General features: G+C 40.9%; 1 protein-coding gene and 1 long non-coding RNA gene across 27 annotated transcripts in view; one reads left to right on the top strand and one right to left on the bottom strand.

The window, feature by feature from the left end:
* Positions 1-21,351, bottom strand: part of rims2a (regulating synaptic membrane exocytosis 2a) — a 217,818-nt gene that overhangs the window by 104,494 nt on the left and 91,973 nt on the right. For 18 of the 26 annotated variants that reach the window (XM_077214769.1, XM_077214756.1, XM_077214753.1 and 15 more), the window contains one exon: positions 5,294-5,361. In XM_077214769.1, the coding sequence (XP_077070884.1) occupies positions 5,294-5,361 (68 nt within the window). Of the gene's footprint in view, positions 1-4,921; positions 5,116-5,293; positions 5,362-21,351 lie in introns of all 26 variants that reach the window. The other 8 variants (XM_077214747.1, XM_077214748.1, XM_077214749.1 and 5 more) reach the window with 1 other exon arrangement.
* On the top strand, positions 18,515-21,164 carry LOC143722952 (uncharacterized). Its single transcript, XR_013197015.1, has 3 exons — positions 18,515-18,632; positions 18,877-18,976; positions 21,061-21,164. It is a non-coding gene; the product is annotated as an uncharacterized LOC143722952 (long non-coding RNA).

The raw sequence follows: 21,351 nt of genomic DNA, 5'->3' as shown, positions 1-21,351 counted from the left end.
GGGATATAACATAACGAAGTATTTGTCCAATGTTAAATGGCAATGATACCATAAATAGATAGCAAAGTGGTCCATTTCCATGCACAAGTCATATAATAGCTCATAATAGCATAATAGCATGAAATGTTAAAATATTAGTATTTTTTTGGAGGCTCAAATTCTTCAACTGGAGCTCTCTAATCATGAAGGTGAGAAAATTATGACAGGATTTCTATTTTTTTATAAACTGTTCACCAAACAATTTAGCTGTAAAAAAAAATATATAGAATGTCTTAAAATGTATATCATTTTTAAAATTAAATGTGGAAATGTGGTCAATTTAATGAATGACTCCATTATAATGCAATAAACCACTGCTCATTTTCAAATATGAACAGGAGACAGATTCAATTAGGAGTGATCCAGGCTCAAGTTAAGCTATATGGAAAACATTTATGACACACAGAAAATAATTTTGAATCATCCCTCAGTTGCTACAAATGTACAAGAATTGCTTACAGTAGAAAAATATAATGGAGGTCTGTGGGGCAAGGCATTCCAGAGGGTTTAAAAGCAGAAATGTGACGCTTGCATTTTTGCTAAAGTGCTTACATTACTTTTTTTTGTATAAATTGGCTATTTTCTGAGATATAAAGTTGTCTAAATTGTCCTTTTATTGGTGAGATGACATTTCTACATAAATTAAGTTCTGCTTACATGCTACCGACGTTATAAGTTGTAATGCAAAAAAAGAAGGAAAAAAGAAAGAATTATAATAAATTAATAAGTATGTTAATAAGTATAATAAGTAAGTTAATAAGTATAATAAGAATAAGTTAGCAAGCCATTCTATCACACTGGTCACATATATAATGTGTAAAGTCTTGTGGATATACAAACAGTAATGCTATAATGCCTTGCCCCATACATTTTCACATTTCTATACTGTAAAAGTCATTTATACTTAAACTACCATTCAAAGGTTTATGGTCAGTAAGGTTTTGTTTTAACAAGTCTCTTATGCTCTCCAAGGTTGCATTTATTTGATAAAAAAAACTGAAATACTGAGAAATATTATTGTAATTATTTATAACTATTTTCTGCTTCAATAGCATTTAAAATGTAATTTATTCCTGTGATGGCAAGGCTGAATTTTCAACAACCATTAATCCATTCAGAAATCATTTTCATATGCTGATTTGCTACTCAATAAACATCTTATTATTATCAATGCTGAAAACTGTTTTTTTTTTTACTTTTTTTCAGGGTTTCTTGATAAACAGAAAGTTCAAAAGAACAACATCTGTTTGAAACAGAAATGTTTTCTAACATCTTACAAGTCTTTACAGTCATTTTTGATCAATTTAATATGTAAGCTTGTTTCCGCCACAGAATAAAACATTTAAAAAGATAATTGTGCCTTTTTTGATGAATTTAATGCTCCATGTTGAATAAAAGTATACATTTCTTCAACAACAACAACAACAAAACATCTTACTGACCCCAAACGATTGAATGGGAGTGTATTTTTACAAAATTACCAAAATTATTTTCTGTTATAGGCTAAGAGCGTATAACTTCATAAACATCATAGTCTTTGGCAAAAGAGATGGTGTAGAGTTTGTGTGATTGTTTTGCTGGGAGTGACATGCACCCATCACATGCAGAGAAAAGCCCAGCAGTCACGGACAGAGACCAAATCCATCATCACCACAGCCGAACCCCAGCACCACATCCAGCAAACACAAGCCCGAATAATGGAAGAAGAAACACAGACGATGTTCAAACCGAAAGCGAGGAGAACAGCATGGAAAGGCTCACGAACACAAACGGTGGAATCCAGTGATCCATAACATGGAGAGCAAAGGAATACGACAGTGGAAAGGGAAAAAAGAAAAACAAACTTTGTGGCAAAACAAATCCTGGCTGGCCATCTCTGAGCGAGTGAGCGTGTGTTTCGGAGCGGAGCGTGTCTTGGCGGGAGAGGGGGGAAGGAGTGAGGATTCGAATCAGTGAGGGGGTCTAGGGCCCTACCGCGGCTGACGGGGCCACTAACACGGCAATAACACACGAGGCTGAGAGGGCATGCAGCTGACGGGGGAACCCACATTCCCTAAGTGCCATGACAAAACACACAGTCACACGGTGGAGTGATTCGCTGCTATGTCGACTACGGCAGCTGCGGCTAAGAAGCAAACGATCACAGAGCAAGCAAGAGGCTCCATAGCTACTGCCACAGAAGAAAAAAGTTTAAAAACTGAGGAAAACTTAAGTGTAAAAAAAAAAAAAAAAAAAAAAAAAAAAAAACTTAAAACAAGTAAAGGAATAGTTCAACCTAAAATGTAATTTTGTCATTATTGTTCATGATGTTCTGAACCCGTACTTTTTTCCTTCCATGGAACAGATAAGGAGAATGATCATGGAGCTCTTTTCTGAACATTATTGGTTCTTGCGAGTCACATGACCAAAAGTTATGTGCAAGATTACGTGTTCAAGTGTAAGAGATTCAAAGGAGTGCAACGTGAATGAAACTTAAATTTCAGTAGGTTTCTGACATACACACTCCTGTTCAATAGTTTGTTAAAAAAAAAGACAAAAAACTATTTTTTTTTATGTTCCTGAAAGAAGTGTATTAAGCTCGCTAAGGCTGCATACAATTACAGTAAAAGCAGTAATACTGTAAAATATTACAATTTAAAATAACTTTTAATGTTAACTATGTTTTAAAATGTCATTTATTGCTGTGATGCAAAGTTGAATTTTCAGCATCACTCCAACATGCAGTGATAATCCTTCAGAAATCATTCTAATATGCTGATTTGCTGCTCTAGAAAAATGTATCCTTACTATTATTAATGTTGAAAACAGTTGTGCTGCTTAATATTTTTGTGTTTTTTCATGATTCTTTGATTTATTCATTTATTTCAAATATTTTGCAACATTATAAATGTCTTATAAATGCTGTCACTTTTGATCAATTTAAAGAATCCTTGCTGAGTATTAAATTAAAACTCCCCTTCAAAAAATAATAATCTTATGGTTCGTTTCCACTGAGCGGTACGGTACGGTACAGTTCGGTACGCAATTATTTGCGTTTCCACTGTCAAAAGTTGTGAATGGTACCAAAAAGCCGAACCGTACCGTACCACTTTTTGGGTACCCTTCCGTTGGGGTACCTAGCACAGTGGTACGGTACTAAAGGGAGGAGCTAGACTCACTGCAGAACGTTGATTGGTTGACAGAGTATTGTCACTTGCACGTGCTACAAGGGGAATGAAAACATAAGAAGCGCCATTTTTTAATATACAGTTGGAATATAATACTACGGTTATTCTTTACACGAAATGTAGTTTTAAGAGTTTTTCAGGCGAGAATGTAGTTGTTTAAAGCTCAAATCTGTGGTTTATTTATAATGATTTATGATAATTTGATCCATTCCAGGGATCACCGGGCGCTCGGCGCTCATGTTCCCTGCCTGGAACAGCCTTTCCTCGTCTAGTCGTTCTGATGTTTGCCGTTGACTCTGTAGTGGTAATTCGTCTTTTGTATATAACGGGTGATCTTTGGTCTCGTGAATCGATCATTCGTTCCCTGGCCAATCGTTTTGGCTGAGGGCTAAATGAAGTTTCATATATTTAGGCTATTTAACTTTTCCGTTATAACGTTAACGTTAGACTAGCGCTGAATTTGTATATTTGACTGAATTGTTTGCTTTATTTCTTATTGTATAGCTTCTTGTAACGTTACCTTTTACCTATACTTTTATAACGGCTATTATTAATAAAAACTGAAATTTAACTGGGTTGAGTTTTGTCATTTTTTATTTTATAACAAAGATTATCACTGTAATGTTGTTTATTGCAACATTTGTACAAATGCACATATTGCCTGGAATATGTATAATATTTTTTTAAATTTAAACGAAAAGATGCAGGGTTGTGTTTTATATTTAGTTTTGTTATAAATAGGCTAACGTTAAACATGCAGTAAATAATACAATCAGGTCTATACATTGCCTGAAACACATTTGTGTGCCTATAATGTTTAATATGTATATAAATGAAAACGAAAAGAGGCAGAGTAGTGTTTTATAATATATTTCGTTTTATTGTTGCCTAAAATCTGCATGCAGAGCGAGCTGAGCGATGCTTTCAAGAACGCGCTGTTCCATTTGGAGAATTACCGGACTCGCGTCCTCGGGAGTCCTTCTGCTGAGAACTTTGCGTACTTGGTATTGAGAAATGCCTAATGTCGGCGCTTCTCTTTTTGTGACAAACATGCCGAGAAGTAAGGACAATATCTGCTGTATGCCACCCATTGGTGTTTACTTTGTCGCTTTCTTCTTCGCGCGAAAATGACGTTGTTCGCTTCTTTCCGGCAAACACCACGCCTATCAAGAAGGGTATTGTTGGCGGTTTGAAACGCTAGCCGGATCATGGTTTACTGACCCGAACCAAACCGTACCGTACCATACTGCTCAGTGGAAACGAGAAACGAGAAATTAAGTGAAATGAGAAATTTCTCATTTCTCAGAAACGAGAAATGACCCTGAACTTTTGAACGGCAGTGTAGTTTTAAAAGATCTGAAATATTGCAAAAGTAGACCATTTTCATGGCAACTGTGTGCTGTTTTTTGTCCTTTTTGGAGCCTGACAGTTCTTGGTCACTGTCTGCTTTCATTTAATTGTATAAAAAAATCCTTTTTGTGCTCCATGGAGGAAAAAAATAACAAAGTAATAAGGGTTTGTTAAATGATACCAAAATGTTAATTTTTGGGTGAAATATCCCTACAACATCCAAAAAGAAAATCAAATTAATATCTCACCTATCATTAGCGACATCAAAACAAAGACCAAGTGAAAATGGAACAAAATGAAGTAAATGAAAAGTTCAAACAAACAAGATCAAATCAAATCAGTGCAGGCTAGAGAGGTCCCAGTACCTTCTCACTATGGCTATGTTCCTCGTTTAGAGTAGTGCTACTGCACGTATCAACCCCCGAGTCTTTAACCTGGGGTTCACACCACTCAGCATCTTCTTCCAAAGAGTGGCCCCCAAACCGCACCATTTTCTTTTGACCCTCAGATAAGGTGTGTGACTGCTCAAAAGTTTGTCTTTTTCCCCTTTGACTGTCCCCTACAGACATGGGATAAAAACAGAAAGAAAAAAAAAACATGCAGAAGTGAAAATAAATCAAAAGAACCATGAAATGACAGAGTGACAGAGAGAGAGAGAGAGAGAGAGAGAGAGAGAGAGAGAGAGAGAGAGAGAGAGAGAGAGAGAGAGGTGGGACATTAGGCTCCGCATGTCTCACCAAAGACATGGAGGAAGCATCGCTGCTATGCCACGTTGTGTGATCCCACCAGTGGCCATCCAAATCCCCTGCGAGCACCACACACACATACACACACAATCCCAGAACGCACACATACAGCAGAGAGCAGAGGTAGTTTGTGAGGACAAAAGAAACAGAGACATATGGGGGGGGGAGAGACACTGTATTCACTCATTCATATTGTTAAATGTGTCAGACGCACTCATACTTAGACTCACACTTATTGTACATTGATTATTACACTCATAACTGAAAAGATCTTGGGACTGGGCCGTAATACACTTTATTTGACGGGCTCCAGTTTAAAATGCAGTTGGTGCATACTCTCTTAACCTGCATTCCTGCATTTGGAGAGATATGACATAATCATATATGACATCATCAGGTACAACATTGTAAATGACATCGTCCAATATGACATCATAATCAGATAAAAAACCATCAGCTGTGATGCCTTTACATATAACATATGACTAGATCAAATCAAATGTGATATAATCTGAATATTACATCAGATATGGCTTGATTAAACATAGCATAATAAATATGACATCTAAATATAATAAAATGTATACCTAGTTTAGTCATGAAACTCTAACGTGCCACTGATTGGCTGTCTCGTGACCGGTTCAGCAGCATATCGGCCACTTGTCTCTATCAGGCTAGCCATATATATTTCAGTCCGGCCAGGCAGGATTAGACTGCGCCCACCTTAGCCCTCCTCCTCCCCAGCACCACCTGTCTAGATCTGCTACGGGGTCTCTATTTGCAGCAGCACTTTCAATGTCACTTTGTGTCTTATGGAGCAAGTCTTCGTACTTGCTCTGTAGCAGCAGCAAGTTTTATCGTGGTTTAGCATTTACATTAGAGATACATCTTGTGTTTCAAACTACTCCGAGGAGAGTTGTCATGACTGAAATGATATCAGTATGATTTGAACAACAAAATGATTTGAATAGATTTAGTTTTACTTCAGTAAATATGGCATTATCAAATAGCATGCAATATTCATACGACAACATCAGATATAATACAGTAGCACCATAGTATTGTATCTGCTCTGTGCTTAAGCCTAGGATGTGTACATGTGTCTTAAACATCAAATGAACAGAGCAACCAATCATACAGCAGCTTAAACAATAGACACTGATCTACATATGGGACTCATTACATTAAACTCCAAAACACTAGCGCCAGTGGTAATGACAGAGAACTGCAGACATATGAGAATTAATGAACAAAAGAATAAAGGGGTAGTTTAAGAAGCAGCCTAAAGCTCTTCCTGAAGTACTCGCAGAAACCCACTGAATGCAATGTTATTATCCTCCAGAAAGTCATATAGAAGTCAATTCTATAAAAAAAAATAGAATTATGCATGCCATGAATATCCTTAAAGGGTTAGTTCACCCAAAAATGAAAATTATGTCATTAATGACTCACCCTCATGTCGCTCCAAGCCCATAAGACTTTTTTGAAGCATCGAAAATACATTTTGTTCCAAAAATAACAAAAACGATGACTTTATTCAGCATTGTATTCTCTTCCAGTTCTGTTGTCAATCCGCGTTGTCAAAGTCGTCGTTTTTGTTACTTTTGGAACAAAATGTATTTTCGATGCTTCAAAAAATTCTAACTAACCCACTGAGGTCACGTGGACTACTTTGATGATGTCTTTATTGCCTTTCTGGACAAGGACTGTATACCGTACATAGATTTTCAATGGATGGACAAAAAACTCTCGGACTGAATCTAAAATATCTTAAACTGTGTTCCGAAGATGAACGGAGGTCTTACGGGCTTGGAGCGACATGAGGGTGAGTCATTAATGACATAATTTTCATTTTTGGGTGAACTAACCCTTTAAGAACATTAGGAACAAAAGGGAAAAATAATCTGGAATAGTGGAAAACAAATCTTTTTTTATTTATTTAATTTTATTTGATCAAATTTAATTTGAAAACTTGATAGATGGAAACCAAACACACTGTAAAACATGAACACACACACCCAGAGCATTGGGTAGCCATTGCTACGGCGTCCCCGGGGAGCGATTGTGGGCACTTTTGCTTTCACGATTACCTCATCTTTACTACATTTAAGATGAATTTAGGTAAATTACGCCATGTTTTTCCAATCATCTCAATGACAAAAAATGCCCCAAATTACCTGGGACAAAACAATAACAGTAGCAACAATTATTTCAGTGGACATTCACACTCGCCACTTATCTGTGTTCCAAATCATGCTATCCTTCTGGAGCACTGCTGTGTCCTCTCTCACGCTCTCTCTGTGTGTGTGTTGGTAGTAAAAGCGTGAATGCAGTGGTATTAGCGGCTGCGTTCCGGGGTCTATTTCTCTCTCACTCTCACGTTCTCGGCAGAAGGCGGAAGTGCTGATTCAGGCCTGAGCACAGCTCCCAGGCCGCTAGTGCACGGCTCTCCATCACTCTGACAACTCAATAAAAACCCAGTGTAAACTATTAATTGGATCATTAATTATTGATGCTGTTTTTACTACGAGTGAAGGAGACAGGAGAACAGAGAGAGAGAGACGGACTGAAGAGAGCGACATGGCGTGCAATCATAAAATGAATATTGATATTGATATTTGTCTCCGTGAAGGTTTTGAACAGGACAACTGAAGATGTGGTCTGATTGGTTCTCTTGGCATGATATAGAAAAAGGGAGGATTCATGGAGAATGAATCATGTTGTTCATTTGCTCGTGCTGCATGTTTACCCGATTCACTAAAAGAATTATGCCAACCAATACAGAAAAAAAAAAAAATTATTATGATTTTAAATTTGGTATATTAACATTTCTGATTTCAACACACAATTTTCACATGTTTTATTTACTATGTAAATATTATTCGTTTGTAACGTTATCTACAAAAATAATAGTAAAAGATTAAAAATGTTTAAATACTTAAAAAATATATATTTTAAAATATGTATTATTATGTATATACATTTTATTTGTAAAATTATTTCAAGATATTAAAAAACATTACTAAAATATTATAAATTATTCACACCCACATACATAAAAACACACATCCAAACACACACCTATCTCCTAATTTTTTTCAATTTCAAATGAGCTTTATTGGCAGTATACACAGTTGTGTTCAAAGTAATAGCGGTGTGATTAAAAAAAGTGAGTAAATCTCAAAATCCTTATAATAACTTTTATCTCAATACACGTACATGCATTGTGAACACTGCACATTCTATTCGAAATAAAAACATGAAGAAAAATTTATCAAATGTGCTATTACTTTATAGAAAGTGAAGAAAAAGGAATATTAGGGTGTTCAAAAAAATAGCAGTGAGTGCATTTTTCTTTACAAAATCAAACATGTACTGAATAAACTGAAAAACGCTTGAAGATTTAGCTTTCTTGTGAATCACTGAACTAATATTTAGTTGTATAACCACGGTTTCTGAGAACTGCTTCACATTGTTGCATGGAGTCGACTAACTTCTGGCACCTGTGAACAGGTATGCCAGCCCAGGACGATTGCACTACATACCACAATTTTCTTGGTTTTGCCTCAAAAACAGCATTTTTGATGTCACCTCACAAGTTTTCTATTGGATTAAGGTCCGGGGATTGGGCTGGCCACTCCATAATGTTAATCTTGTTGGTCTGGAACCAAGATGCTGCTCGCTTACTGGTGTGTTTGGGGGTCCTTGTCTTGTTGAAACATGGGCATTTCCTCTTCGGCATAAGGCAACATGACCTCTTTAAGTATTTTGAAGTACTCAAACTGATCCATAATCCGTGGTATGCGATAAATAGGCCCAACACCATAGTATGAGAAACATCCTTATATCATGATGCTTGTGCCACCATGTTTCACTGTAATCACAGTGTACTGTGGCTCGAATTCAGTGTTTGGGGGTCGTCTGACAAACTGTCTGCGGCCCCTAGACCCAAAAATGACAATCTTGCTTTCATCAGTCAACAAAATATTGCGCCATTTCTCTTTAGTCCAGTCAATGTGTTCTTTGGCAAATTGTACCCTCTTCAGCACATGTCGTTTTTTCAACAATGGGGCTTCTTGCCAATAGCTTGGCCTCACATAATTAGAAGGCTTTACTTTAGTTTTCTAATTGTTACAGTACTCACAGGTAACTTTAGATCTTCATTGATCACCCTGGAGCTGATCATTGGCTGAGTCGTTTTCCGTTTTCTTCCCCGTCTTTCTGGTTTTGGTTGCCATTTGATATCATTTTAGCCGAGCAGCCTATCATTTTCTGCACTTCTTTATATGTTTTCCCCTCTCCAATCAACTTTTTAATCAAATTACGCTGTTATTCTGAAAAATGTATGAAATGGCCCGTTTTACTCCGATTTTCAGAGAGACATGCACTCTACTCTACTAAAACTACTAGTAAATCATTTGCCATAATTTCTACTGTAGTGTCTGGACCAATCACACACACAAATTCTTCATTTTATCTAATGAATAGTCCGGCAAACTCACTCTCCCAACAAAGATCAGTGTAACTTCCCCCGAAACTAACATCCCAATGAAGCTAACACCACTGGCAGAACTCGGGGTCCTGTTACATAGATAAGGATTTTTACGACCTCTAAAAGGGAATTCCTGAGAGATGTAACACTCACTTAATTCTGCTGAGAAAGAGAAATAAACCCTGTTAATCCTATATATTCTATATATATAAACACTTGAGAAATGTATAAACATGTATCTAATTTTCACATCTCATGATTTTCCTTCGGATGTTGTTTTGGCCTTTGTTTTCTTGTAAACTCTAATGGGTTAATGTTTTAGACTTTGCATACAAATATGTGAACCATATTTGGCCTCTGTAAATTCCAATCTCTGTTCCCCATTTGTTAATTTACATTACATTTTGTTAACTTTGTGACGCATATACGAATCTTGAAGATTCTTTCTCTTAAACACCCAATGAAATTACAGATTCAAATGTGCTGTCTGAACACAAAGAGTCATAAAATCTCCCTCCAAAGGGACAACTTCGGAATGGCTCACATACCCCCAGAGGGTGTGACATCTTCACCCTTTTAAAAATCACTGATCAAGATCAGTCTCTTTCTCTCTCTCTTGGCTTTTGGACTCTCTGGACGCTCTTGGCTCTCTGAGCCCCTGTTGACTTTCTCTTGGTCCTTCCTGACAAGTCCTGATGTGAAAATTAGAAGTTTTCTAAGGACCCCCAAGCTTTTGCCAGGCTGCAGCCTTGTCTTTCCATTCACCAAAGATCCTCTGACTTCAACCGGTTCTCTCTCATCAAAACAACATCAGCAAAGATCAACTGGAGCCTCAACAAATTATATCAGGACAGTTTAATTCAAATGAGCGAGACATGCAAGTATCAAACTTAGTCTCATTATTATCTGATACATTAAGTATCCTTACATCTTTTAAAGGACGTGTTATAACTAAACTGATGGTTTGCTCAAGGCTGTTGATTTGCTGAATTTCAAACAATGCTATAACTTCTTGCTTTCCTGTTTTCTTCTTCAGCTCTCTTTCCCTTGGTAAACTGTATGCATGTATGTATGTGTATGTTAGAGTAGTTTAAATGTTTAGTCTAGTTAATAAAGTCTTGTTCAAATTAACGTAAAGTTGTCCGTGTCGCAAGCTCATATCTGGAAGTCAATAATCATATCGATCTTGAATACTTGCTCTTAGTAGTACTTGGTAAGAAAAACATTTTCCATGCCCCGGAAATGTACATTTCTATTAATGAATTAATAACCAATATTGAGGGTTCACAGAATGAACTGAGTAATTGGTTGTAATGTTAATGCAGCTACATAAAGTTAATCTGATTAACCGACCCAAATATTCATAATCAATAATAAGTTATGATTGGTTATTAATATTTCATAGAGCTATTTCGCTATACTACCAAAACAGTGATTGATCTGGTTAGTTATTTTGGACTGCTATTAAAATAATTACATAAAAAATTAAAAAATGTAAATTCAATTTAAAAAAACTTTTGCTGAAAATCATGGTGTAAACACCAAATCATTACTGATTGATTTGTAATTTTCAGTCTATTTTCACTGTTGCTAACACTATCAGCAATTCTTGCAATCTCAACAAAACCTCATCTAGCGAACAAGCCATCCTTATTGTTGAGCCCTGTAAATATAAACAATGATGGGTGATATATTGATGAAACAAGCTGATGGTGATATCCCAGCTAGCAGGGAACGTTCTCAGAACTTTGGCTAACATTCCCTACAAGTTTGGTTAATGTTTTAAAGAAAACATTTGAATGTAATGTTCTAACAATGTTTTAAGGATGTTTTATCATTTCAAATAATGTTCCTATAAGGTTAAATGTAAACTAAGATATAACGTTTTAACTGTAACATTTTGAGGATGTTTTGGGAATGTTGTTGAGATAACGTCTCGGTTACATATGGTAACCCTCGTTCCCTGAGGGAGGGAACGGAGACGTAGGTCATGACTGACCAATCGGAATCTCGCTAGAGAGGCCAATCTACTTTGAGTGAAACTAAAACAAGCCAATACACATTGGCGTGCAATCATTTGCATCAGCTGCGCGCCCTCATTAGCGCGGGTATAAATGAGCGGCAGGTGCGATTGCACACTAGTTTTTTGCTGAGGAGCCAAGCCTGAGAAAGCTGGCAGCCCCGGCGGGTGGCAGCGGATGTGGCGACGGGACCTACGTCTCCGTTCCCTCCCTCAGGGAACGAGGGTTACCATATGTAACCGAGACGTTCCCTATCGGTCAGTCACTACAACGTAGGTCATGACTGACCAATAGGAATCCCTACCAAAGCGCCACAGCTGCTGCACCCCATCCAGCGCCCCCGTGCAAGCCTCTACACCTTCTTGCCTGGAAGGACGATAGGAGGAGGCTTACACAGAGTGAGTCTGACACTGTTGTTCCGTGATAACCCATACAGTGAGATATTGGATAACACTGGGAAGCGTGCCCTTCTGTTTAGGAAGGAACGCTGCAGAAGCCACTTCTTCAAAGAGTTATGTGGAAATACATATGGACTAGCCCGAAGGCTGTACTGCATATGAAATAATGGGTGACTTAGCCCAAGGGAAAGACACGGGCTTCCGATAGGAGCAGCCGTGGAAATATACACATATGGGATCCCGTAGGGTCACACATATGGAACCCAGCCCAGATCCGGTTCTCAAGGATTCAGTGGATAAGGGCCTGGCGCCGGACGCTCCGCCAAGTCCGGGCCGAGGGGTTTGGAGGACTCGACAGGAACGGGACAGAGCAAAGCCAGGGCTGGGTCTGCCTCCTCTAAAGGCAGGGCTTTCAGCTTCACTACCTGGTCTTTGAAGGGAGTGGTAGGAACCTTGGGCACATAACCAGGCCGGGGTCTTAGTACCACGTGGCTGTCACCCGGCCCGAATTCTAGGCCCGATTCGTCGACCGAAAATGCGTGCAGGTCTCCTACCCTCTTGACCGAGGCCAGTGCAACCAGCAGCAAAGTCTTCATGGAAAGAAGCTTTAGGTCTACTGACTGCAGAGGCTCAAAGGGAACCTCCTGAAGTGCTCGAAGCACCAGGGAAAGATCCCAAGAGGGTATGGAGGGGGGTCGAGGAGGATTTAATCGTCTCGCCCCCCTAAGAAACCTGACAACCAGGTCGTGCTTTCCAACTGTTTTGCCATGTTTTGCCATTTGCTATGTGGTCGTGATAAGCTGAAATAGCGGCAGCATGTACTTTGAGGGTGGAGGGAGACAGTCTACGCTCCAACCCCTGCTGCAAGAAGGAAAGCACAGAACCTATCGAACATCTTCGGGGGTCTTCTCGGCGAGAAGAACACCACTCGACGAACAGGTTCCACTTCAGGGCGTAAACACGTCTCGTGGACGGCGCCCGTGCTGAAGTGATGGTGTTAAGTACCTCAGGGGGTAAGTCATCTAAAACCTCCACGTCCCGTCTAGGGACCAGACATGGAGTTTCCAGAGGTCTGGACGTGGGTGCCATAGGGTGCCCTGTCTCTGAGTCAGAAGATCCTTCCTCAGAGGAATGGGCCAGGGATGGATTGTCACGAGGAGTATGAGTTCTGGGAACCAGGTCCGGGTGGGCCAATAGGGAGCCACCAGAAGGACCTGCTCCTCGTCCTCCCTGACTTTGCTCAGTGTCTGCGCAAGTAGGCTCACTGGGGGAAACGCATATTTGCCTGGCCCCGGGGCCAGCTGTGTGCCAGTGTGTCCGTGCCGAGTGTTCACACGGTCAGGGAGTAAAACAGCTGGCAGTGGGAGGTCTCTGAGGAGGCAAACAGGTGTACCTGAGCCTCCCCGAACTCTCTCCAGATCAGCTGAACCGCCTAGGGGTGGAGTCGCCATTCTCCCGGAAGCACAGCTCGTGATAGCTCGTCGGCCACACGGTTGAGCACGCCGGGGACATACGTGGCTCGAAGCGACCTCAGATGCTTCTGACTCCAGAGGAGGAGATGGCGGGTGAGTTGCGACATGCGACGGGAGCGTAGACCACCTTGTCGGTTGATGTACGCCACGGTCGCCGTGTTGTCCGTACGGACCAGCACGTCCCTGCCCTGTAGCGGCCTTTTCAAGCGGCTCAGAGCGAGATGTACTGCTAGCAACTCGAGGCAATTGATGTGCCAATGCAGTTGGGGGTCCGTCCACACCCCTGACACTGTATGCCCGTTGTACGTGGCACCCCAGCAAGTGGCAGAGGTATCTGTGAATACCACAGCATGCCTGGACACCTGTTCCAAGGGGACTCCTGCCCGCAGGAACAAGAGGTCTGACAACGGGCTGAAGGTCTGGCGGCACGCCGGTGTGATTGCCACCCGGTGAGTGGCGTGATGCCACGCCCATCTCGGGACTCGGCCGTTACCGCTGCTGCTGCTGCCATATGCCCCAGGAGCCTCTGAAAGAATTTCAGTGGGACCGCCGTCCTGCCTTTGAACGTGTTCAAGCAGTTCAGCACCGACTGAGCACGCTGCTCTGTGAGGCGCGCTGTCTGAGCGACCGAATCCAACTCCATACCGAGATAAGAGCTCCTCTGCACAGGAGAGAGTTTGCTCTTTTCCCAGTTGACCTGAAGACCCAACTGGCTGAGGTGCCTGAGCACTAGGTCCCTGTGTTCGCATAGCTGATCTCGAGAGTGTGCTAGTTTGAGCCAGTCGTCGAGATAGTTGAGGATGCGAACGCCCTGTTCTCTCATGGGAACAAGGGCCCCCTCCGTGACTTTCGTGAAGACACGGGGGGGTCAGCCCGAAGGGTAGGACCTTGTACTGATATGCTCGACCCTCGAATGCAAAGCGCAGAAATGGCCTGTGTCGAGGAAGAATCGAGACATGAAAGTACGCATCCTTCAGGTCGATCGCTGCAAACCAATCTTGGGGACGGATGCATTCGAAAATGCATTTCTGCGTGAGCATTTTGAACGGTAGCTTGTGGAGGCTCCGATTCAGAACACGCAGATCCAAGATCGGTCGTAACCCACCACCTTTCTTGGGTACAATGAAGTAGGGACTGTAGTGTCCTGACCTCATATCGGCTGGAGGGACCGGCTCTATCGCATCCTTCGCCAGTAGGACTGCGATCTCCGCACGCAAGACATGGGCATCGGCTGCTCTCACTGTAGTGGAGTGGATGGCCCAAAACTTGGGGGGACGCCAGGCGAACTGAATCGCATAGCCGAGCCTGATGGTTCGAATGAGGCAGCGAGACGGACTGGGGAGCGCTAACCAGGCTCGCATAGACCGTACAAGCGGGACCAAAGACGCAGGCGGACGCCCACGGCGACGAGCAGACCGAGGAGCCGCGGACGGTGGGGTGGAGGCAGCAGCTGACCGCCGCGGCAGGATGTGTCTAATGGCCTCAGTCTGCTTCTGTACAGCCGAGAACTGCTGGGCGAAGTTCTCGACCGCGTCGCCGAAGAGGCCGGTCTGGGACACGGGGGAGTTAAGGAACCTGATCTTGTCGGTCTCCCGCATGTCAGCCAGACACAGCCAGAGGTGGCGTTCCTGGACCACCAGTGTGGACATCGCATGACCCACTGACCGCGCAGTGACCTTCGTCGCACGTAGCGCGAGGTCAGTTGCGGCACGAAGTTCTTGGAGAACTAGTGGATCATGACCACCCTCGTGCAAGTCCTTCAGTGCCTTGGCCTGATGAACCTGGAACAACGCCATGGCGTGCATGGCAGAGGCAGCTTCCCCACAGGCCTTGTAAGCCTTGCCGGTCAGGTCCGACGAGTACTTACAAGCCCGGGAAGGAAGACATGGTTCTCCACGCCAAGTGGAGTTAGGGCACAGTTGCATAGCAACGGCCCGTTCCACTGGCGGGATACGCGTGTATCCCTTACCTGCCCCGCCATCAAGGGTGGTGAGGGAGGAGGAGCCACCGAGACGGTTTCTGGCAGTAAAAGGTGCCGTCCACGTCCCTGTGAGCTCCTCATGCACCTCCGGGAAGAAAGGCACTGGGGTGGGTTGCTGAGAACCAGCGCGCGCCACCCCGAGATACCAATCATCCAACCTCGAGGGCTCGGGACACGGTGGAGGGTTCCACACGAGCCCGGACCTGTTGGCGGCCCGGGAAAGCATGGCCATCATCTCCGGGTCCGACTCGGGCACCGCTGGCACACCTGAAGGAGGCAGCGGCTTCGAGCCATCGTCCGCGGAGAGGTCTGACCCACCCTCCGATGCAGCGATCGACATCTGGTCGTAGCAGGGAGTGCCGAACGAAACGACCGGTACACATCTCGAGGATGGTCCAGAACGTTCCGTTGGCAGCTCAACTGGTTGCGGAGCATGAGAGGAGTGAGGGTTCCTAGAGGGTTGGTTCCCCGAAGGAAGTGCGCTCACTGTAATCCTCAGGTCACCCGTGTCACTGCCCGAAGCAACCCGCGAAGGGGGGTTGGAACGAGGTAGAGGCACGGGGACTCCGCCCCTTTGCGGGTACGTGAGTCTCGACCTCAGCTCCGAGATGGTCATCTTCCCACAATGGGTACATGACTCATCCACGAACGCTGCCTGTGCGTGTTCGAGGCCCAGACACACGAGGCAGCGATCGTGACCATCCCGCGACCCCAGGTAACGACCACATCCAGAAACACACATATAGAACGTCATCTTGAAAAAGACGCAAACTATCTGTGTAAGCTCTTTTAGGAACTACTCTCACTGGTGCTGAAACACACAGGGGAACAGTCACAGCGATCACAGACGGGAATGTGCACCCGTCTGTGCGCAGAATCTCTCGTTGGAGGTCTTACCAGCCGTTACAACAGCCTTTGAGCGCTCTGAGGCGCACCTTACCAGCTGATATAACAGCTTTTGAGCGCTCGAAGCGCACCTTACCAGCTGTTAAAACAGCTCTTTCTTTTTGCTCAGTTTAAAACAAAAACAAGAAAGAAAGAGAGAGAGAGAGAGAGAGAGAGAGAGACTGCACGCGCTGTCGTGTTGTCACGCCCGCACCGCTGAAGGAGAGGTTCAGAGAGGCTTGTAATAGCAGACTTCAACTGAAGCAGAGGCATCGAAGTGTTTGGCTCCGAAGCAAAAAGCTAGTGTGCAATCGCACCAGCCGCTCGTTTATACCCGCGCTAACGAGGGCGCGCAGCTGATGCAAATGATTGCACGCCAATGTGTATTGGCTTGTTTTAGTTTCACTCGAAGTAGATTGGCCTCTCTAGCGAGATTCCTATTGGTCAGTCATGACCTACGTTGTAGTGACTGACCGATAGGGAACAGATTATACAATGTTCTCAATAAAACATTGGTACAATGTTCCATAATAACAGAGGAGGAACATTATCATATCAACTTTCGCAAAATGTTTTGAGGATATCATTGAGGCCTGAGATGACGGAGTGTTTTTATAAAATGTTCTTGTTATGTGACGTGTTAACAAAGCAAGAACATTATAACTGTAACATTTTGAGGATGTTTTGGGAATGTTGTTGAGATAACAGATAAGACAATGTTCCATAATAATAGGAGAGGAACATTATCATATCAACGTTCGCAAAATGTTTTGAGGATATCATTGAGGCCTGAGATGACGGAGTGTTTTTTATAAAACGTTCTTGTGATGTGACGTGTTAACAAAGAAAGAACATTTTATATGTAACATTTTCAGGATGTTGTTGAGGTAAAAGTTTGTAGAATGATCTTTTATAAAACATTGACACAATGTCCCATAAGAACAGAAGAGAAACATTATCAAATTAATGTTCGTAAAATGTTTTTGAGGATATCATTGAGGCCTGAGATGACAAATATTTTTTTTATAAAACGTTCTTATAATGTGATGTGTTAACAAAGCAAGAACATTATAACTGTAACATTTTGAGGATGTTTTGGGAAAGTTGTTGAGATAACAGATTATACAATGTTCTCAATAAAACATTGGTACAATGTTCCATAATAACAGAGGAACATTATCAAATCAACGTTCGTGCAATGTTTTGAGGATATTATTTAGTCCTGAGATGATAAAAATGTTTTTAATAAAATATTCCTTTCAATTTACTTTTTAACATTTTGCATGAAACATTTCGAGGATTTTTTTAGGGATGTTGTTATCTTTTATAAATCATTAGCACAATAACAAAGGAGGAACATTATCAAAGCAACATTCATCAAATTATTTGAGGACATTATTGGCCTGAGATGACAAAATCTCATAATATGATGAGTAACAAAAGCTCATAACATTTTAAGTATATTTTAGGGAAGCTGTTTAGGTAACTGATTGTAGAATTATTTTAACCTTTAAAATATTGGCATAATGTTCCATAGCAAAAGAGGAACATTATCAAAACAGCATTTGTAAAGTGTTTTGAGGATATTACTCTGAACTGTTTGAACTGTTGCGCGAAATGTGTTTACACAAGAGACGAGAAGCTGATTCGACACTGTGGATCGACGTTTAAAACTACCAATCACAGCGTGATTTTCTCATGACGTAAGAACATTTGAAATCGACAAACAGCGCAAAGAAAGTAACGTTTTTGTTGAAGAAATCGGCGCAAAATGCCCGTTGTCTAAATTGACAAATTGCCAAACAACAGAACTCCTGGTCAACGGAAGAGCTCTTTCACAATTGTAAGTTTTTTTTGTGTGTGTATTTTTCAGTTTACATATAGCTTTCTCTTATCCTTGATATATCAATGTCTTTCAGTGTTAGATTTTACTTTCTTAGAATTGTATGACAGTCGCATTAAATCTGAGTATATGTTACTTTTGAATAACAGCTAGATTTGTTTTAATCCAGACTCCAAACTGCCTGTTTGAAGATGAATATAAAACCGATGACGCAAAAAAGTCTTCATTTACAACAAAGGTAGCCTACTATAATATTGTGTTCTGTGTATATGAATACTCTATTTTTGCAACTTAAAAGTGTTAATCTTAATGTCTTTTGAAAGTAAAAGTTAATAATATTTCAGTAATTCATAAAGAGGTAATGGGAAAATTGGAAAAAGCATTCAGTCTAAAACGTTTTCAGTCTATTGTGTTTCTAGCAAATATTGTATGTGCTTGTAATATCGTTGTACGTTGACAGACCATGTTTTAAAATATTTCAGGTAATTACTCTGGGGCTGATAGTCAATGTAAAGGACACAATCTGGCAAACATAAACCTGCAGAGGTGAATGGATATGGGAGCTAAAGAGCCTTGTAACTGGTAGGTGGTTTTGTAACTTGTTGTAAATCTTCATAGAATTACCTTTATATTATAATACAGATTATAGTAATCTTGTTCAAATGTTAGGAAATAATTATGTTGGTTTAAGAAAGCCAACATATTGTTAACCTATTTAAACTAAATATTATTATTATTATTTTTCTGATTTCTGAGACACAAATGTTCAACTCTTAACTCGTAGAGCTTTAGTGCTAAAAGCACCTAACACAGACCATAAATGATCTCATCCAAAAGACATCCAAAAATGAGAATTAGCCCATGATTAACTCACCCTCAAGTCATCCTTGGTGCATATGACATTGTTCTTTCAGAAGAATACAATCGGAGTTATATTAAAAAATGTCCTGGCTCTTCCGAGCTTTATAATGGCAGTGAATGGCTGTTTCTGTTTTAAGTCTATAAAAGTGCATCCATCCATGATTAATGTAATCCACACGGCTCTGGCGGGGTTATAAAGGCCTTTTGAAGCGAAGTAGTGCTGGGCGGTATACCGGTTCATACCGAAAACCGATGTATATTTTTGTTATGATATTAATTTTTAATATACTGCCATACCAATGTATTTAATTACACAACGTTCGGAACGACATCACGCCACGCGACACTGTTTCAGACGGACCCTTTACAATGTTGCACTTCTAAGCAGCGACTGCGAGGCGAGGGTAAACAGCAGTACTCTGGTGTTACGTTACAGGGAAGATAGATGCTGCAGAACTATGGCGTTATTTTCCTGTCAAATGTCGAGAGCGCATTATTGTAGCGCGAAAGTACTTTAATATAATGCGCGAACGCGAATCTCTCTGCTCGCGCGCGGAATATAATGTGCCGCGTTCTCAGATACACGCTGCTCATGTTAGAATACGTCTATTTTCTCTGGACTCGCTCAGAGAATCCTGCACTTAAAACGTGTTCAGTGCAATCGCGAATCTCTCCTCTTCCCCAGCTAACAATTTTAGGTTATAAGAACGTTTTCATAACGTTCCCATTAAGTTATAAAAACGTTATTTCTGAATGTTATAGGAACATTCAAAACGTCCAGTTTTTTAGACGTTGTATTAACGTTATTTCTTGGTTATTATAAGAACTTTATTCAAAACATTATAAGAACGTTCAATTCTCCCGTTATATAAACGTTGTATTAACGTTATTTCCTGGTTACAAGAACGTTATTAGAACATTAAGAAATAACAATTTTAGGTTATACTGGGCGCTATTCTATTCTACAATATTCACTAATGACAGTAAAATAGACCATCCTAATAGACCGTCAATTTACTGCAGTAATTCCTCTCTCAACCAGTATAAAATGCTTTGAACACCTGATTATGCATGAAAAAAAAACCCGTCATAAACCGGAAAACCGGCATAATTTTGAAAAAAACGTGATATAAATTTTTGGTCAAACCGCCCAGCACTAAAGCGAAGCGATGCGTTTGTGTAAGAAAAATATCCATATTTAAAACTTTATTGACTAAAATAACTAGCTTTAAAATAACTAGCTTAGCATGTATTTCTTTCTGCTTTTGAAGTAACTAAAACGTACAGCTTCACTAATAGCAAAGAGACGCTGCACTTACAGGTATGATTAATTAACTCTAGAAATAGTTATTTGCTACTTTATCTGTATCTGATTTAAAATAAGCAGAAATCTGTAAGAAATGTAACGATCCATAGACAATATAACCGCTGTTAAGTCAGAGCAATAGCCTCGTGGGCAGCGCTGTGACATGCTGGAGCTGTGCTCACGGCGACCTGAGTTCCAGTCCTGGTTCGAGGTTCAGGCTTCTCAAGCCAACATCAACGTTTGTTCACATAATTTAGCCTCTAGTTGTGTTATTAACATGTATATAATGGATTAAGTATATGTTTTAAATTACAGAAACAAAAAAGATACTCATAAGGTATCATATTTATACTTTCAATAAATTAGTCTTTACATAATTTCTGATTACTAATTAGGCTAGCTAATTTTGAAAGTTTTCAATGTCAATATTGCTTGTGATCTTAATATGTATGTATTTGTATTCTTTCTGTTTACACTGTTGCATGATCTTCTTTTATAGGCTATGAGGAAAAACTCTACCATGCACACAGAGAAGAGTTCAATGCTGCTAACTGGGAGAGCAGCTGGACAACTAGAAGAGAGAACAGTATAGAACACATATTAATACAGATGACTGTTTTATTCTTCTGCAAGAACCAAGACAAGAAAAGACTTGATGATCAGCGCTCTGAGCAAACACTGCAGTCAAGACGCATGATTGCACATTGGACTTTACTGATTTCTTCATTTAATGTTGGGCATTTACTGTATGCAGAACTTCTAATAATTCATGTGGATGCCATTTATAAAC

The sequence above is a fragment of the Siphateles boraxobius genome, unplaced genomic scaffold (assembly GCF_051911475.1).
Source record: "Siphateles boraxobius isolate OS27281-9 unplaced genomic scaffold, OSU_SipBor_1 68, whole genome shotgun sequence".
Classification (NCBI taxonomy): Eukaryota; Metazoa; Chordata; class Actinopteri; order Cypriniformes; family Leuciscidae; genus Siphateles; species Siphateles boraxobius.
The sequence above is the reverse complement of the archived record's forward strand: the minus strand, read 5'-3'. Positions and strand labels throughout refer to the sequence as shown.